Source organism: Notolepis coatsorum (genome assembly GCF_963971535.1).
Source record: "Notolepis coatsorum genome assembly, chromosome: 9".
NCBI classification, from domain to species: Eukaryota; Metazoa; Chordata; class Actinopteri; order Aulopiformes; family Paralepididae; genus Notolepis; species Notolepis coatsorum.
This window is the reverse complement of record NC_140173.1, coordinates 57,320,094-57,340,092: the sequence shown is the minus strand read 5'-3', so window position 1 is coordinate 57,340,092 and position 19,999 is coordinate 57,320,094. Positions and strand designations below refer to the sequence as shown.

Below are 19,999 nucleotides of genomic sequence, written 5' to 3'. Positions count from 1 at the left end.
CTTTAATCCAAGTACATGTAGTCCAAACAGATGTGCTTCAGCCCTCTTTAGCCTTTATCAGCGTATGACCCGTCGCTCGGTCAAACGCTAATGAAGGCCGGGCCAGTTTTTATAGACGCCCTTGAAGTTTATCCTCGGGGAGCGCTTGGATATCCTTTTCTGCCTCATTACAAGTCGAGACCTCGCGCCTGGCTTCGAGGATTATCTAAAAGTCGCCTCACGTTCGGCCGTGGCTTCGTAGCGGAAAGAATCTCCCCCCTCCGGGACGATAAAGATGAATGAAATTGAGTTGGATTTGAGCCCCTGGTGCTTACTTGGAGAAGCTGGTACAGTGGGCGTAGATCCGGAGCTTGTCTCGTATGACCCTGCCTGGCCTGGGCTTCCTCTGGAGGCCGGCCACCCGCACGGCTAAGACCCTGGGACCCACCAAACGCTTGAAGACCAGGGAGACCCAGTAGTCCTGGAACACCAACGCACACACACACACGCGCGCTCACACACGCACACGCACGCACGCACACACACACACACACACACACACACACACACACACACACACACACACACACACACACACACACACACACACACACACACACACACACACACACACACACACACACACACACACACACACACACACACACTTTTTACTCACTGTACTTAGACTGTACCTAGGTTGTACTTTAGATTGTATATTGTACTGTATATTGTATATATGTTTATTGTATATTCCTCTTTGCTTTCTTACTTTTTACTTACTTTCTTACCTACTTTTTTTTACTGTATGAAGAACACTCTCAGAACCAAGCATTTCACCGTAAATTACGTGTATTTTATTGTGTTATTTAATAAACAAACTTGAACTTGAAACACACACACGCGCATGCACGCACGCACGCACGCACGCACGCACGCACGCACGCACGCACGCACGCACGCACGCACGCACGCACGCACGCACACACACACACACACACACACACACACACACACACACACACACACTTTTTACACACACAAGCACGCACTGTTGGGAACTAGAGAGGGTATTTTAATAGCGTTTGTTTAAAAAAGGGGAAAGTAGATAATCATCTGAGGACAGAGAGGACTTTATGGTCTTGGCATTGATCTTTGCTCGGTCTCTCTCTGGTCCGTCTTCTACTCAGCCGGGCTTTGGAGAGCACACTCTACCGGGCAAGCAAGTCTAGTTCAAATGGGGCCAATGTGTGTGAGATGAGCCGTGCTATGCACACGCACACATGCACATACACACTAATACATACACACTTATACACACATACATGCATACACACTTATACGCACACATACACACTTTTATACGCACACATACACACACGTATACACACTTACAGTATACACACACACATACACACTTATACACACACACACACATACACACTTATACACACACATACACACTTATATGCACACATACACATTTGATTAAGGACAAGGAGTTTACAGGAGACCTTGTTTACAGCACTGGGTCCTATAGCCCATATCTCTATAGAATGGTGAGCTAACAAATTATTTATACAGGAGAGTAGACAAAACTAAGTGGAGCACTGATGTACATAATAGGAATTATGGATATGGGGATGTACAGAGATATCTGGAAATATAGATATGATGTACAGTGATACTTGGATAATGACGTATACTTATGAGAAAGCTGTAAGTGTGCATATAAGTTGAAGGTTATGTGTAGAGAGAGAGCGAGAGGGGTAGTGAGGTTGTGTGTGTGTGTGTTAGAAAGAGAGATAGAGAGAGAGAGAGAGAGAGAGAGAGAGAAGTGTGTTGGTAAATTTCCATCAGTAGAACATTTGACTGTGTATGTTCCTGACCCCTTGCTCAAGGACACTTCGACACGCTGCCCGGTATGAGCGGGAATCGAACCGGGAAACTCCGGATAACCAGACGACTGCTCTACCTACCGAGCCACCAGTGGCGGTTTCTCTATGACAACACGTGAAACACAAATTCACTCATAATTCATAATTATTATTAATTTACATATATATATATATTTCTTTTAATTGTTATTATTTTATTTTTGTATTAGAAAGGTTTTCCTCTGTAAAAAGAAAAAATGCCAGTGAATTTTTTTTTCTTCAAAAATGGCCAAAATTGACAGCTCTGAGCAGGCCTGCACTGCAGTAATGACTGCAGTAATATTCGTGCAGAATAACTGCACAGGTTGACCCAGGATTAAATAAATAATAAATAATAGCCAATCAAAATAGGCTATTAACTTCATCTAAGCACGGTCTGTGCAGTTAAACTATTGCCATTTAATGGGGGATTGAATGATTGACAGCCTTGACAATCCAATAATACACGGAGGATGAATGATTGGCAGCCTTTGAAATCCAATCAGAGTCTGCCTGGTAAAATACCTGCGGAACTGCAGCTGGACTGGTTTCAGTGTTCTAGTCAAAGTTGTGTTGCATCATCTCATGTGTGCAATTTGCCTGAAGAAGAACATTAATTTGCCTAATATAATCATTCATATTTTAAGATCTTTATTCACTTGTTCACTTATTGTTGTGCACTGCATCGTTTACTTGGATGATATATGTTTTTTTTTTAATCTCAGTTGAAGACTAGTGTAGTTGTAGTTGACGTGAACATGCCGTCTTGGACTGTGAAGGCAAGCTAACTTGTAGCTAGCTACTAGCTTAGCAAGCTAGTAGTTTACAGTACAGCTGTAACAACACAGTAGGCTAAATTAAACTTTGCGCCAACATTAGGACCAAAGTATAAACCAGCAACTGAGCAACATGAAGAAGTGGACTTATGCATCTGGATCAGAAAAAATTAAGTTGTAATGTTTGTAAAACGAAAGCCTGCTTAGCCTGGACGCTAACGTTAGCTAATGTTAGCCAGCCGAATTGTTTAGAGAACAATACTTGTAGTAGACTTGATTAAGGGATTGAAACGTTGTTAACTTGGCTATGTCACATATAAACACAATGTAATGTATCACGTTGGCTGCTGGCTGCTAATGCAGCCTGCAGATAATATTTGCATGTGCACTGTTAGTGGTGCTGGCTAAATTAATGAATGTTTGCCGCTAGCTTGTGGCTAGGCTAGCGTACTTTGCCGATGGTGCACGGCTGATCTAGTGCCTCTGTGGCTCTGCTGATCTGTCACGGTGAGATCCATGTGGTGGAACTTTGGTGTGTGTGTGTGCTCTTATGAATGAGAACTGCTATCTTGTCCGTTGTGTGTGGGTTTGCGCTGTCTGAGACGAGGAGCTTAGTGGCTCAGTCTCGGAGGAGGAAGTAAACATTGCCAGGCATTCTGGTTAATGTAGTCATTGTAGTTCTCCCTCTTTTCACCCACAGTTAAAAGAGACATGACATGCTGGTTTGATGAAATGTATAGTGTAAATGAAATGAATAGTGTATGTATATTCAATAGTAGTATTGATAGTGAAGTGTTATCGAGACAATGAAGACGAATGAGTTGCAGACTGGACTCAAGTTTACTTGGTTGACATAGACGCTCATACATACTGGTGCACTCTTATATATCGTCCGGGTCGCACCCCGGCACTATATGGTACCTACTGCATATCACTACATCCCCCCTGTTTAGCAGCATCGCCCCATATACTTTCCCAGAATGCCGAACCTCCCTTAGCAGAACTAGAACAACACTCTATGTCAATAGTCCACTGAATCACATCACCAAGTGCAAATCCTCCCCCTTATTTAGTTTTACATTCACCCTCCAAGACCATAATAATAACAAAGCAACAGTCCCCATGATGACCCAGCCTTGTGCTCCTGGTGTTGTTCTGGCCCTCTGTAGTGGGCATCTCTTGTGCAATATTGTGTGCTCATGTCACATAGTCTTTGTAAAAATCTGGTCTGTTCACAACCCTCCCACATCTTGTGCGTCTTGGGCCTGGGCTATCGGGCACCTGTGTGGTACAGGGTGACATTGTAGGTGTTTCCGGTGGGTCACTCTGCATCGTAGGTGTTTCCGGTGGGCCCTCGTGGGTGTCCTCTTGAAGCTGTGGCACAGCAAAGTGTGTCTGTGTTGGACTTCTCTGCATCTGTGGGATGTATAGCTCACGCAGGTGGCTCCTGCACCGCCTGACCTGGTTGCCATTTGGTGTTTGTACAACATAGCTTCTTGGCTCATTGCATTTTTGAACAATGATAGCTGGGTGCCATGTTCCTCTATCCTTGTTCAGCACAGTCACATGCTGTCCGGGGCAGAGTGGGGGTAATTCTCTGCGGCAGCTGCGGTCGTGATGATCTTTTAGGTCCGCTGTTCTCTGTTCCATGTGAATCCTATGCTCCTCCCTGCCTGGCTCTGCCCGATTTGGCAGCAGGGTGGTGACAGGCCTCCCAAACATCAATTCTGCTGGTGATGGCAGTTTACTGTCGATGAGCGTCGCTCTGACTTGTAGTAATGCCATCTGTAGATTGCCTCCTTGTTCCAGGGTTTTGGTCACAATTGATTTGATGTGTCTCACGTGCCTTTCAATGAACCCATTGCTCTTCGGGTAATGGGGAGAGCTTGTGATGTGTTTGACTCCCCAGCCTGTTACAAACCTTTGGAAGGCCTGCCCTGTGTACTGTGGGCCATTATCTGTTAGGATCTCGTCTACTCGGCCAAACAGTGACAGGTACATCTGCATTTTTTGTGCGACTGCATGGCTAGACACATTAGGCATTTCATCCACCAGTGGATATTTGGAATACCTGTCCACAGTCAGAAGGAACTGTCAACCTTTGACCTCGAATAGGTCAGAAGCGATAGACTGCCATGGTTTGGATGGTATGTGGGTGGAGAGGTTCTTTTGGGTTTGCATCTTGATGTTCCACACACACTCTGCAGGATCTGCACACCCTTTCGATGTCATCATTCATTTTGCTCCAATAGACACCGTCTCTGGCAAGGCAACGCGTTTTCTCAATCCCTTGGTGGCCCACATGTAACTGTTTCAGGATGTCATCAGTCATGGAGTCTGGGATGAGTACCTGTCTACCTTTGAGTAAGCACGCAGGTCCTTCGGCAGGTCTTTGATGTGCTCTGGCCATCCTAGGTGAATGACTTCTTTGAGGGCATTAAGTTTGAGATCCTTCACTGTTTCTGTACGGAGAGTGTCCTGTTTCTCAGGGGAGAAGTTTATTAATGCAATGGTATGTTGCTTCAGATCCTCGATCTCCATATCAACTCCATCAATGCGCTCATCTAGCTCTATGTCCCCATGGTTTTCTGGGTTTGGCAACCGGCTGAGGGTGTCTGCCAGGATCATTTGAGTACCGGGTCGGTACATGACTTCATAATTGTACCATTGTGTCTTTATCAGCATACGCGGGAGTCGTGGTGGTGCAGCATGCAGTGGTTTTGCACATATGGTTACAAGTGGTTTGTGGTCTGTTACCACGAGAAATGATTTCCCATACAGGTACGTGTGGTATCGCTGCATCCCATATACAATGGCTAGCATCTCTCGCTCTATATTGCTGTATCTTGACTGGCAGTCAGTCAGTGTCTTTGAGCCAAAGGCGATGGGTCTGTTGTTCTGCACAAAAGCAATGCCCAATCCTTTCTGTGATGCATCCACTTCAAGGGTTAAAGGGGTGTTTGGGTCATAGTACTTCAGACATGCATGCTCGGTGACTGTTGACTTCGGGTCCTCGAAGCATTTCTGGTGGTCAGTGTCCCATATCCATGCAGATCCTCTTTGTTTTGGGGTGTTGGCATGTGTTGTATGTCCCTGATCTTATCTGGGTCTGGCATGATGCCTTTGCCTGTGTACAGGTTGCCGAAGAAGGAAATGCTGCTTTGTTTTATGGTGCACTTGTCGCTGTTGAAAACAACACCTGCCTCGGCTGCTCGTTCCATCAGGTTGGTCAGGTTCTTGTCATGATCTTCCTCGTTTTCTCCATATACTGCTATGTCATTAGCTATGCTGACAACACCTTGGAGCCCCTCTAGGATCTGGTCCATCTTGGCCTGGAAGAGGTCTTGAGACACACTCAGACCGAAGGGTAAGCGCTTCCAGCAGTACCGGCCAAATGGAGTCCGGAATGTTGTTAAGAGTTGTGAGTCTTTGTCTAGGTGTATAGACCAATACCCTGCTTTTGCATCAAGCTTGCTAAATATTTTGGCATTAGCTAATTCTGGGTTTAATTCCTCCACAGTTGGAATTTTGTGTGGGCATCTCCTAAGGCTGGCATTCAGTTTTTGAGGATCTAGGCATAGCCTAAGGGAGCCGTATTTTTTTGTGCCGTACGTCAGACTGGAGCACCAGTCTGTGTGTTCTTCCACCTTTCTTATCACCTCTTGCTCCACCATTTTATCCAGCTCTGATTTGAGCTTGTCTTTGATGTGGATACTGCATTTCCGTGGTGGGTCAATGAAAGGTTCAGCATCTTTTTTCAAAAATAGCTTAGCAGTTCCACTAAAATTGCCTAATTTATCAAACTGGTCTGGGTAAGCTTTCTTTACCTCTACAATGTTTGATATCCTCTTCAGTGGTCTCTGGCTGTTGTTAACCTTCTTGTTTACTGTATCAACATTGACAGTTACCAGGTTTAACAGCTCACTGGTTGGCAGTCCGACTACAGCTGGACCTGGTACATCCACAACATAGAACCTGGCGTTGATCCATTGTGAGTCTTTGTACTGGCATGGAATGTCGATAATACCCATACAGGGAATCTGATGACCACTGTATGCCGATAGCCTCCTGTAATTTTTCCTCAGCATTTCCTGCGCACACGCATCCTTGCCATACATCTGTTTGAAGGTGCGTAGTGGAAGAGTATTGCCTGATGCCCCTGTGTCTATTTTTAGACGGAGTGTATGTCTGTGGCCTGGTAGGTCAGGTGGTCTCACGTTCAGTGTTGTGTATGCCTCTTCTCTGGGTGGCTTGCTCTCAATGCTGTGCATGCACTTCTCACTGATGGTGATTGAGTAGAATTTAGTTTGGTACTCCCCTTCTTCATCAGCCTCTGTGCTGTCTATATCATTGATGTGGGACTCACCCCGCTGTCTGTGGTAACTCCTGGAGGCCTGTTGTCTGTCCTGTCTTTGTGGTGGTGGGGGAGACTTGCCTCTTTGGCTTTGACCGAAGCGTTGTTGTCCCTGCCGCCTGCTTTTCCTGCAGCACTTCGCCCAGTGGCCTCTGGTACCACAGGCAGAACATTCATTGTCGAATGCAGGACATTGACAGGGTTTATGGCTCCTGCCACAGTTTTGGCATATTCGCCCTCTGTCCACTGCATGGATTTTCTCACCATGTGACATACCCAGTTGGTGTAACTGTTCATTTCTTGCTGATAGGGCTTCATATTTCCGCCCCTCTTGTAGTACTTCCTGTAGAGGATGGCCTTTGGGTTTGCTCTACAGGTCATTTCTCAGAGCATCGTGGGGTGTGCTGGCAATGATCAGCTCCATTAAACGTTCATTGAGCTCTTCATCAATAAACTGGCATTTCTGAGCTAATGTCCTGGCTCTGGTCACAAAATAATCAATGCTTTCATCTGTTTTTGTCTGTATTGCATTAATTGGAGCCTATGGATTCTAAAGTTAACATTACATTTTAACTGACCTTCATAGAATTCCCATAGTTTGGCTGGCTTTTTCTTGTCAGCCTCACTGAGTCCACTAGCATTCAGCCATTTCAGTCCTTCATCTCCAATGCCACGACATATTTTCCGTGCCTGTTTAGCATCGCCAACTATTTCCTCATCTTCTAGGTAAAGAGACATTTTTTGTTTAAACAATGAAATAGCCTCACCCTGATCCAGGTCGGCCCAATTCATTGTTGGCAAATGTGATGCCATGACGTCTTCTCGTTCGGGTTGCGCTTCCAGCGTGTGAACTGCTGCTGTCAGTTGTCAGCTGTCAGATTGCTTCATTAGCGCTGATTTAGCGCTGACGGAGTGACGGGTTTCCTACGTGCCGATGCAGAATTATCCTCGGACAATCTCCCGTCCTGCTTGTAGGCAATCTACTACTGTTACCGCTGTCACCATGAAGTGTTATCGAGACAATGAAGACGAATGAGTTGCAGACTGGACTCAAGTTTACTTGGTTGACATAGACGCTCATACATACTGGTGCACTCTTATATATCGTCCGGGTCGCTATATGGTACCTACTGCATATCACTACAGATAGTATATTTGTAACGTTCGGGAGACTATCATCCTTAGGATTGTCTCCCACTGTCTACCTGGGTCACTCCTGTTGTTATTGTTCACCTTGTATGTCACCACTGATTGCTGTCATCACTAATTGTCTGTCACACCTGGGTGCTGTCATTGGCTGTCAGCCTGCTGCTCCTCATTTTCCCCAGTGATGTGGCTCGGGTAGCCTATATTATAACTCTCCTCACGGGTCGTGCTCTCTCTTGGGCCACAGCGGAGTGGGAGAGTGGGTCTGTGGTCTGCCGCGACGCGGAAGCCTTCGCCCTGGAGTTGCGCACATGTGGCTCGCTGTCGCAGGACGTGGAGCAGAGTGCGGACGGCGCTGCAGAAGGCCTCGGTTAAGGCTCAGCGGCAAGCTAACCGCAAGCGTCGTCCGGCTCCGGTTTTCCATCCGGGACAGCGGGTTTGGCTTTCCACTCGTGATCTCCCTCTCCGGGTGGAGTCCAGGAAGCTGGCTCCTCGCTTTATAGGGCCCTTTAAAGTGGTACGTCGGGTGAATCCTATGGCTTACAGGCTACGCCTTCCGGCCTCTATGAGGGTCCATCCGACGTTTCATGTGTCCCTGTTGAAGCCATTCCTCTCATCGCCCTTGTCCCCGCCACTCCCTGCGGTTCCTCCGCCCCGCATTATTGACGGTCAGCCTGTCTATACGGTGCGGAGAATCCTGAGTTGTAGGCGGAGGGGTAGGGGGTTTCAGTTCTTGGTGGATTGGGAGGGGTACGGGGTAGAAGAGCGTTCTTGGGTGCCTCAACGGGACATATTAGATCCCAGCCTGATCGATGATTTCCGGCGGCTGCATCCCGAGGCCCCTAGGTGAACGTCAGGTGCCGTTCGTCGGGGGGGGATACTGTAACGTTCGGGAGACTATCATCCTTAGGATTGTCTCCCACTGTCTACCTGGGTCACTCCTCTTGTTATTGTTCACCTTGTATGTCACCACTGATTGCTGTCATCACTAATTGTCTGTCACACCTGGGTGCTGTCATTGGCTGTCAGCCTGCTGCTCCTCATTGACAGCGTGGAATGTTGAGAATGTGACGTATTTAACATTTGCTCTATTCCTTGTTCTTTGCTAGAGCTTCACCTAATTCTACGGACGTACCTACCGCTGGACAAGCACAGACAGATATTCTTCTCCCTGTTATTGTTTATGCTTTTCCCCTGTTAATAAACAGTTCTACTGTTTTGTTATAGTAATACATTCTCCGTCTCGTTCTTCTACCTCGACAACTTGGAAGTCACTTACCCGTTCATAACAATATTAATATGTATATTGATATTGATATTAATTAATTGATTGATTGGTGTTGGTATTAATATTAATATATAGTGTATATTAATATTATGTTTTCATCTGTGTCCACTGACCACTGACACACAGTGGGGGATGTTTTAAAAATATTATTTAATATATAATATAATATAATAATTTGTGCTTCACCTAAAAATTTGGTCACCAGCCTCCACTGCGAGCCACTGTCGCCCCTATTCATACTACAACTCTGTGCATACTTCTGATTAGCACTATTACACAGTAGTACTCATTTATATATTTTATACTCAGTTTAATCACCTGTACATTGTATATTACTATTGCTCTTTACTGCTACATTTGCACTCTGGTTGGATGCCAAACTTATTTTCGTTGTACTGTACTTGTGATGATAATACATTTGAATCTAATCCAATCTGAGAGCATCCTGACGGGAAACATCACTGCCTGGTTTGGAAACAGCACGGCACAGGACAGGAAGGCCCTCCAGAGAGTGGTATTGCACTACCACCACTGCAGGACTTATATAACAGGAGGTGCCAATCCAGAGCCTGCAGAATAATGAAAGACCCTCACCACCCCAACAACAGCCTGTTCAAGCTGCTGCAGTCAGGCAAACGCCTACGTACACACGCAACGGGAACAGAGAGACTCCGGCTCAGCTTCTTCCCCCAGGCCATCAGAACACTGAACACTGAACTCTCCACACAACACACACACACACACACACACACACACACACACACACACACACACACACACACACACACACACACACACACACACACACACACACGCACGCGCGCGCACGCACACACACACACACACACACACACACACACACACACACACACACACACACACACACACACACACACACACACACACACACACACACACACACACACACACACACACACACACATGCTGCAATCGCTTTAAACAAATGTCACTTTAAAACAAATGGAAAAGTCACTTTAAAGGAATGAGGAATATAAAAGCCACTTTAAGGAAAGAAAACATGTGGTTCTTGTATAGTATAGTTTAGATATAGTAAATATAGCACAATGACAGAGTTAAAACTGTATATTGTATAGTAGTGTACATAGGATCCAATGCCTTCTCAGGAATTTAGAATGTCTATTTTTATCATGCACATCTTATGTCTTCTTATTACCTGTTTTTTTTATGCCTATTTTATTATTGTATTATTGTACAATCGATGCGGGCATGACCACCCGCATTTCACTGTATGCCCTGGTATGTATGTGACAAATAAACCTCTTGAATCTTGAATCTTGAATCATCTAATCGAAGAATGCCAAAAAGGAACATGAAAGGATATCCAAAAAAGAGTTGTGTGGTAGTACAAGAGCTTTTTTGTGAAAAGTTGCATTATGGACTTATAAGAGAAATATACAGTTTAATGTTTTAGAAAGCTTCTATATTGCTTTAATGTTCAAGATAAGAGAAAAGGAGAAACGCCGCCCAACACTGTGACACGGAGAGCACCACACAGAGACGTCAGTCAGCCCGACCGCGGATCTACTGCTGACAGGATCACACGTTCCCACTTCCACATCTGCCGCGGACAACTCAAGTAATGAGCTTTGAACCACACGAAGCAATAACCAGCGGGAGACGAGCAGAGGATGAGAGAGGGTGCACCGCCGGTCACTACACCGCCGGGAGATGTTTCCAGGGAGCCGGGACTGTGTCTTTAAATGTGAGGGCCAATCTGATGAGATGAGTTTTATTGAAAGAGACACCATAATGTGATAATAGTGGATTCCTCGGAGAGGGAACATTACTAAAAGCTCAGACTTGTTTATTCTACCAGAGGATGGATTGACGTTGCAGAAACAAGCCTGTATCGCAAACTGCCTGAATTAGGAGCGTGCAAACAAAGCAACTATAGTCTTTGGCATGAGCCTGGCACCACAATACAAGAGTTCTCCCAGAAATACTGACTTCCAAATTCAATCTAAAGCCATGCCATCAAACACATTACAACAAATTTATCTAACAAGTTGTTGTACTTTTACTTGTACTGGTGACATGCAATATGCCATACAATAGCTAACAGCTGTTGACCCATTTGGAGATGGCAGGCTTTAAATATGACATTTAAAAAAAACATTTTACGGCCCTCCATGAATCTGTGTTTTACGGTATTGCTCTTGAGCGGGGATGGGGTCCTACCACCGCCGTGCCTCCATCTCTCTCTCTCTCTCTCTCTCTCTCTCTCTCTCTCTCTCTCTCTCTCTCTCTCTCTCTCTCTCTCTCTCTCTCTCTCTCTCTCTCTCTCTCTCTCTCTCTCTCTCTCTCTCTCTCTCTCCGCACACACTACACAGTCTCAACACCTCTCCGACAGGCTCGGAGCAAGCAACATGTGTTCCTCAGGAAGTTCCCATGCAATCCTGCATATGGCAACATTTAAGGCTTTCTCTTCTCTCTCCCGAGTCCCCACGCAGGGCTGTAACTTAATTTGCTGCTCAGGCAGCAAAGAGCAGAGGGCAGTATGGAACCGTATAGCCTGGGCCACGGGGAGAGGGGTAGAGATGGATCCACCAAAGGAACAGTAGAGCCTGGGCCACGGGGAGAGGGGTAGAGATGGATCCACTAAAGGAACAGTAGAGCCTGGGCCACGGGGAGAGGGGTAGAGATGGATCCACTAAAGGAACAGTAGAGCCTGGGCCACAGGGAGAGGGGTAGAGATGGATCCACCAAGGAACCGTATAGACTGGGCCACGGGGAGAGGGGTAGAGATGGATCCACCAAGGAACCGTATAGACTGGGCCACAGGGAGAGGGGTAGAGATGGATCCACGAAGGAACAGTATAGCCTGGGCCACGGGGAGAGGGGTAGAGATGGATCCACTAAAGGAACAGTATAGCCTGGGCCACAGGGAGAGGGGTAGAGATGGATCCACCAAGGAACAGTAGAGCCTGGGCCACGGGGAGAGGGGTAGAGATGGATCCACCAAGGAACAGTATAGCCTGGGCCACAGGGAGAGGGGTAGAGATGGATCCACGGAGGAACAGTATAGCCTGGGCCACAGGGAGAGGGGTAGAGATGGATCCACGGAGGAACAGTATAGCCTGGGCCACAGGGAGAGGGGTAGAGATGGATCCACCAAGGAACAGTATAGCCTGGGCCACAGGGAGAGGGGTAGAGATGGATCCACTAAAGGAACAGTAGAGCCTGGGCCACAGGGAGAGGGGTAGAGATGGATCCACTAAAGGAACAGTAGAGCCTGGGCCACAGGGAGAGGGGTAGAGATGGATCCACTAAAGGAACAGTAGAGCCTGGGCCACAGGGAGAGGGGTAGAGATGGATCCACTAAAGGAACAGTAGAGCCTGGGCCACGGGGAGAGGGGTAGAGATGGATCCACTAAAGGAACAGTAGAGCCTGGGCCACGGGGAGAGGGGTAGAGATGGATCCACTAAAGGAACAGTAGAGCCTGGGCCACGGGGAGAGGGGTAGAGATGGATCCACTAAAGGAACAGTAGAGCCTGGGCCACAGGGAGAGGGGTAGAGATGGATCCACTAAAGGAACAGTAGAGCCTGGGCCACGGGGAGAGGGGTAGAGATGGATCCACCAAGGAACAGTAGAGCCTGGGCCACGGGGAGAGGGGTAGAGATGGATCCACCAAGGAACAGTAGAGCCTGGGCCACGGGGAGAGGGGTAGAGATGGATCCACCAAGGAACAGTATAGCCTGGGCCACGGGGAGAGGGGTAGAGATGGATCCACTAAAGGAACAGTAGAGCCTGGGCCACGGGGAGAGGGGTAGAGATGGATCCACTAAAGGAACAGTAGAGCCTGGGCCACGGGGAGAGGGGTAGAGATGGATCCACTAAAGGAACAGTAGAGCCTGGGCCACAGGGAGAGGGGTAGAGATGGATCCACTAAAGGAACAGTAGAGCCTGGGCCACGGGGAGAGGGGTAGAGATGGATCCACTAAAGGAACAGTAGAGCCTGGGCCACAGGGAGAGGGGTAGAGATGGATCCACTAAAGGAACAGTAGAGCCTGGGCCACGGGGAGAGGGGTAGAGATGGATCCACTAAAGGAACAGTAGAGCCTGGGCCACGGGGAGAGGGGTAGAGATGGATCCACCAAGGAACAGTATAGCCTGGGCCACAGGGAGAGGGGTAGAGATGGATCCACGGAGGAACAGTATAGCCTGGGCCACAGGGAGAGGGGTAGAGATGGATCCACGGAGGAACAGTATAGCCTGGGCCACAGGGAGAGGGGTAGAGATGGATCCACCAAGGAACAGTATAGCCTGGGCCACAGGGAGAGGGGTAGAGATGGATCAACTAAAGGAACAGTAGAGCCTGGGCCACAGGGAGAGGGGTAGAGATGGATCCACTAAAGGAACAGTAGAGCCTGGGCCACGGGGAGAGGGGTAGAGATGGATCCACTAAAGGAACAGTAGAGCCTGGGCCACAGGGAGAGGGGTAGAGATGGATCCACTAAAGGAACAGTAGAGCCTGGGCCACAGGGAGAGGGGTAGAGATGGATCGACTAAAGGAACAGTAGAGCCTGGGCCACGGGGAGAGGGGTAGAGATGGATCCACTAAAGGAACAGTAGAGCCTGGGCCACGGGGAGAGGGGTAGAGATGGATCCACCAAGGAACAGTAGAGCCTGGGCCACAGGGAGAGGGGTAGAGATGGATCCACTAAAGGAACAGTAGAGCCTGGGCCACGGGGAGAGGGGTAGAGATGGATCCACCAAGGAACAGTAGAGCCTGGGCCACGGGGAGAGGGGTAGAGATGGATCCACTAAAGGAACAGTAGAGCCTGGGCCACGGGGAGAGGGGTAGAGATGGATCCACTAAAGGAACAGTAGAGCCTGGGCCACGGGGAGAGGGGTAGAGATGGATCCACTAAAGGAACAGTAGAGCCTGGGCCACGGGGAGAGGGGTAGAGATGGATCCACCAAGGAACAGTAGAGCCTGGGCCACAGGGAGAGGGGTAGAGATGGATCCACCAAGGAACGGCCAGAACAGTGTGATATGTGATTGTTACATGTCGTACGGAACAAAGGGCCAGTTTCAGTCTGGGGGAACAAGGTTTTGGTTTGTTGCACGCCGGAAGGCGAGATGCTATCGTCTGTCTGGGAAATCAAATCAAACTCACAATATCTGAACTAGAGACGGTTAAAGATTAAAAGATGCCTTGACGTACCGGTACTAGATAATCAGTACCATCAGTACCATCCACCACAAAACTAATGATACGATATATCTTGTGACATTTTTACAAAATTTGGAGTAAGAATATTTGTCTACAACACAATATAGACAATCAAATATTTGTCTATTGTACTGCTGACTCTGTACAACTAGCCATTAAGAACCTGCCACTCTCATGTAATGCTCGGCAAGATACGTGCATTGGCCTTAAGCTTGTACTTAATGCAAGCAAAACTAAATTCAGGATATTATCTAGGGCTAGATGTTTACAATAATATGCATATTATACTGTGAATGGAAAGAGTAACATAATACAAATATTATGGCATCTGGCTCGATGAGAAATCTACATTTAAATATTCCACGGATTTGTGGAATAAATATCAATCTTGCCAGTAAATTGTGGCAGAAAATTGGTTTCTTGTACATGAACAGAACCGGCTTCCCAATGATTAGCTGAAAGAGAGTCGTTAAAGCATTTTCTCTGTCTCAAACCTTTAGACATGGCCTATCATTCTGCTCTCAGGTTTATTACTGGTGATTGATATGATATTGACCACTGCATCCTGTGTGATAAAGTGGGTTGGTCTTCTCTAGCAGAGAGGACCTTGTCGGGGAAATACCACCTTATTTTCCATCATAGTTCCAATGTTGCTAGATTGGAACTATGAACCATCTCTGACACGCTGACATGACTGATGCTTAAGATCCCCAGAGTACACACTGAACTTGGAAAGTCAGCCTTTTGTTTGAATGCCCCCAGCTTCTTGGAACGGTCTTCAACACACGCTAAAAATCAATATCAATATGGACAGTTTAAAAACATGATTACAAACCTCCCGGCTTCGGTTTGTAACTGTTTTTAATTAAAACTTGTCTTTATATTTTCCCCCTCATCTGTGTATTTTTTCTTTTCCTTATTTTGTGTTTTAATACGCCTGTGATCTCGACAACATTGCAAATGACGGTAACCTCAATGTATTCTCGAGAATAAATTAAGGTAATTAATGAAGGTAATGTATGAATGGATGAATGGATGAATGCATGAATGGATGAATGGATGAATGGGTGAATGGGTGAATGGATGGATGGATGAATGGATGAATGGATGAATGGATGAATGGGTGAATGGATGAATGGGTGAATGGATGAATGGGTGAATGGATGAATGGATGAATGCATGAACATTACTCAAGTAAAAGCAGCATACTTAAAAAGACTTGCTCAGGATCATTATCAGCCCAAGGTGGCCTCTCATAATCACATGGACTGGACTAGTACCATTTACAGTAAAGTACAGAATGATTGTGTTTTACTGTAAATAAGAGATCTCATTGTTTTCACTCTTAAAAAACCCCTGCATTGAAGTAGAATTAGGTTTACAAACTCACTCTGTAGTAGTACAGTAAAAGTACAGGAATACTTTTATAAAATACTCAACAAGGTTAGTGTTACTTCTCAAATCTATTCTGATACAGTAACTTTGCAAATGCAGTTACTTTTCAACTGTACAACCAAATTATGAAATATTTTTCCTTTGATGGTTGTTTTTGATGGCTACATAAATAACCACACTATTTGTGTGTGAATCTCTCTAAAGCCTTCAGCAATTTCATTTGTGATTTCAAAATCGCAACGTTTCTTGTCCTGAAACTTTTTATTCTTGGAGAGTACTTTGGGAGAGGCTTTCTGTCTTCCCAAGGTAACCTCTCTGCTCTTTCTCTCTCTCTCTCTCTCTCTCTCTCTCTCTCTCTCTCTCTCTCTCTCTCTCTCTCTCTCTCTCTCTCTCTCTCTCTCTCTCTCTCTCTCTCTCTGTCAAATAAACCCAAAAAACTATTGGATTACCGTATTCAAGCTTAATAAAAAATGTGGGCATTCAATCTCCCAGTTGGGAATTGGGAGCAAAAGCAGGTATACTGAACACAGAGGACAACCTGACATATCTGCACCACAAAGGCTGTGAAGAAGTGAAGCCAGACACAGCCCGACTGATGACGATGAAGAGGAGCAGTGAGGGACCACAAGAAGGTCAGTTAACCTTGATGAGAGTTTAATCTGCCTGGTTGAACCCTTGTTAATTCTTGTGCATTCAAACATCAATGCTTTCAATTTAACTGTATCAGCGAATACATTAACGGTGTGGTGAAAGGTTAACCTTCTGTAGTGTGGTAGTGAAAGGTTAACCTTCTGTAGTGTGGTAGTGAAAGGTTAACCTTCTGTAGTGTGGTAGTGAAAGGTTAACCGTCTGTAGTGTGGTAGTGAAAGGGTTAACCGTCTGTAGTGTGGTAGTGAAATGGTTCTACTTGATCTACTTTTTCTCCCCATTTTTCAATTTTTCTCCCGTCCCCAATTTCGTATTGTCCAATTCTACCCTCCCCTGTCTCGAACGTTGTTAGGCCATGCCTCCCACAAGCCGGCTGCAATGTGGACGAAGCCTTGCATCACATGTCCCCTCCGGTACTCGAGGAGGCAGCCGTTGCATCTTTTCACCTGCACAGCGCGATCTCTCAGTGGCGAGGGTCTGCGTGGGAGGGACACGCCGCCCTCGTCGCTTCCTGATTCTACTGCGCAGGCGCACCAACCGACCTGTAGGAGTCGCTGTCCACAACGTCCAATCCCCACCCACCAGCTTCCCACCCCCTAATACTGCCAATTGTATTAGTATGGTAGCAACGCCGAGAGCTGGGCTCGAACCCAGCATCTCCTGCGTTGGTGGCGAGCGCCTTGCCCACTGCGCCACCTAGCCGCCCTAAATGTTAACCGTCTGTAGTGTGGTAGTGGAAGGTTAACCTTCTGTAGTGTGGTAGTGAAAGGTTAACGAAGGGTTATGTATATAACCCAGTTCTGTGAGTTATGGTGCGCTCAGCACCTGTCTGCATATATCTCGCTTCATCGTATATACACTGAATAAAAACTTCCACCATGTACCTTTACATGCCAGCATTCATCTGACCACACCCCCATCCGCTTACCTACATAAGCAGGGGTGGGGCCACACACTCATCTCCTTCCCAACAAATTTCACCACAATGAAAAATCAAGGGCCGCAGCGGCGTCCAGGTGCTGAGCGCACCATAACTCACAGAACTGGGTTATATACATAACCCTTCGTTCTGTTTCATTATGGCTTGCTCAGCACCTGTCTGCATAACAGGGGCTGAGCGGAGCCATAGCCCGACAAATGTACCCCGCTGAGGCCCCCCACAACCATCAGACCGGGGAGGACCGAGCCCCCCCAACCCTCCCTGATGGAGGATACCCCCCCTATTGGAGGTTCAAGGGAGGGCGACGGATCCGACCGTGCAAAGAGGCACTCAAGCAACTCAACGCACAGGGTGAGCAGACCGTGGCTTGACCCCACGACTACATACACGCACAACCCGCATGCCACCCGGGAACGAACGGAAGGAACAACCTCGTTACTGCCCCCAAAATTACAGGGTCAAGAGCAAACCCAACCCCGTGACAAGGCCGTAGCAGCGGAGCGCGAAGGAAGACCCAGACCCACTGAAGGGACTGGATCCCCTGAAAAAGGGGGCCCGGAGAGGTCAATGACGCCAGGCATCAAGACCCCACCAGGTGGCCACTTAGTGACACCGCCCCCCACATCGCCAGCGTATTCGGATAAGGCCCCTCCAAGAGCGGGCCCTTTCCCCCCAATAGCACACCGCCTGGCACACTCACCCTGCAGAACAGGCAGTCAGCATGGCCGTAAGCACTCAAAAGGTTAACCAACGGAAGCAGGCAGCGCACCAGAGAAACCAGGCAACAGGCTGTAACCTGAGCCTGGAGCACTGCAGACGAGACAGGCGCCAAAGGAGTCAGCTGAAAACAGCCCCCCCGGCGGAAAGGGCGTATGCTGGCGTTGTTGATCACCATGACGAAGCCTCCATTAAAAAAAAAACCCACCCAGAGGGGTCGAGGCAGAGAAGGCTGACATGATTGGCAGACGTCATGAACGTGCAGGGGCACACTCAACCGGGTAACCCGGGAGTTGACTCTGCTCCAACACACCAGGGAATCAACCACCCTCTCTGTACAGACGGTGGTTGTTCCTATAACCCCTCAAGAAAAAACTCCAAAACACACCTGCGGGTATACACTGGCTATACCGCAGTACAAGTGTTTCAGTTTTCAAAAAATTGTTATCCCAGGCCTACGGTATCAACGCAACTTTACTTCGGACCGGGCCCGGTGGCACGGGAAGCACAGGGTTACCAGAGGAGGTCCAAGACCACCCCAACAGCCCCCTCTTTGCCACGCGTGAGAGAGGAGCGAAAAGAATGGAGAACCAGCCCTAAGCACACCGCACTTGGTATTCCCAGGCGGTCTCCCAACCAAGTACTAACCAGGACCGAACCTGCGTAGCGTCCGAGATCGGGCGTGTACAGGTTGGTATGGCCGTAAGCCATTACGATAGTGCAGAGTACAACATGTACCCAACAAAGGGTCTCCATAGCGCCTAACCCAGTGACACCCGGACCGACCCAGCATTTTTCCCCCCTAAAAAAGCACAAGTCCCTCAGGGTACCAGAACAGCAGATCTGCATCCCCGGCGGACAACGGGTTAACTGACCTGGACCAGCGCGACCAGACCAGTCCCTAACCACGCCGACATGCCCACTCCAGAAGAGGGGGTAGGTATGCGTGTCGATCTAAAACATGAAAAGAGGGCACCACCCAGACGGTCCTATTTGGACCGTGCTCAGTGGCCCACCCCAAGGGCGTGAGACCCCTCTACCTATGTTCTGATCTATTCTGTTAACATCCCCCAGATATGAACGAGAATTCATCGAGACAACCTAGTAAACTGGCGCTCGGAAGAGACAAAACTCCATCCCAGTTGCCCTATAAAAACGCTGTTTTAACAAGCAACCAAGGCGCACTTAGCCCCTGTGTGATTCTTTAACAGAAACACACCGAGCCAGCACTATGTATGCGTCAAGACCCAAACACATCAATGGATAGTCTAGCAAGACACCAAACATTGTTCCTCCAAGTCGCCTGGGAGAACGACACGGAGCCGTCGTGCTTCATGTACCTTCCTCTTTTTATTCAAAAAAGAAAGAAACACAGACTGACATGAATCCACCGTGACGCAGCTGAGGGTAAAAATTGTTTACATTTTTACATCCCACCATCCTCGCCATAGGGAGGAGACAGAAATCCCCAGAGAGACATCCCACGCGAGCTGTATAGATTGAAAAGAATATATTGCAACATTGAGCTATGTAATATTTGGGTTAGGGCTCTCTGAGGAGGAGGCACTGAACCAATACACACTCAATAATCGAATTGAATCGAATACACACACAATAGA

The 19,999-nt window shown here is 47.5% G+C and overlaps 1 protein-coding gene across 1 annotated transcript in view; it reads right to left on the bottom strand.

The window, feature by feature from the left end:
- Window positions 1-19,999, bottom strand: part of hpse2 (heparanase 2) — a gene marked incomplete at both ends in the record, with an annotated part of 232,999 nt that overhangs the window by 53,999 nt on the left and 159,001 nt on the right. Inside the window, one exon of the mRNA XM_084321875.1 lies at window positions 315-460. Within this exon, the coding sequence (XP_084178001.1) occupies window positions 315-460 (146 nt within the window). The remainder of the gene's footprint in view (window positions 1-314; window positions 461-19,999) is intronic.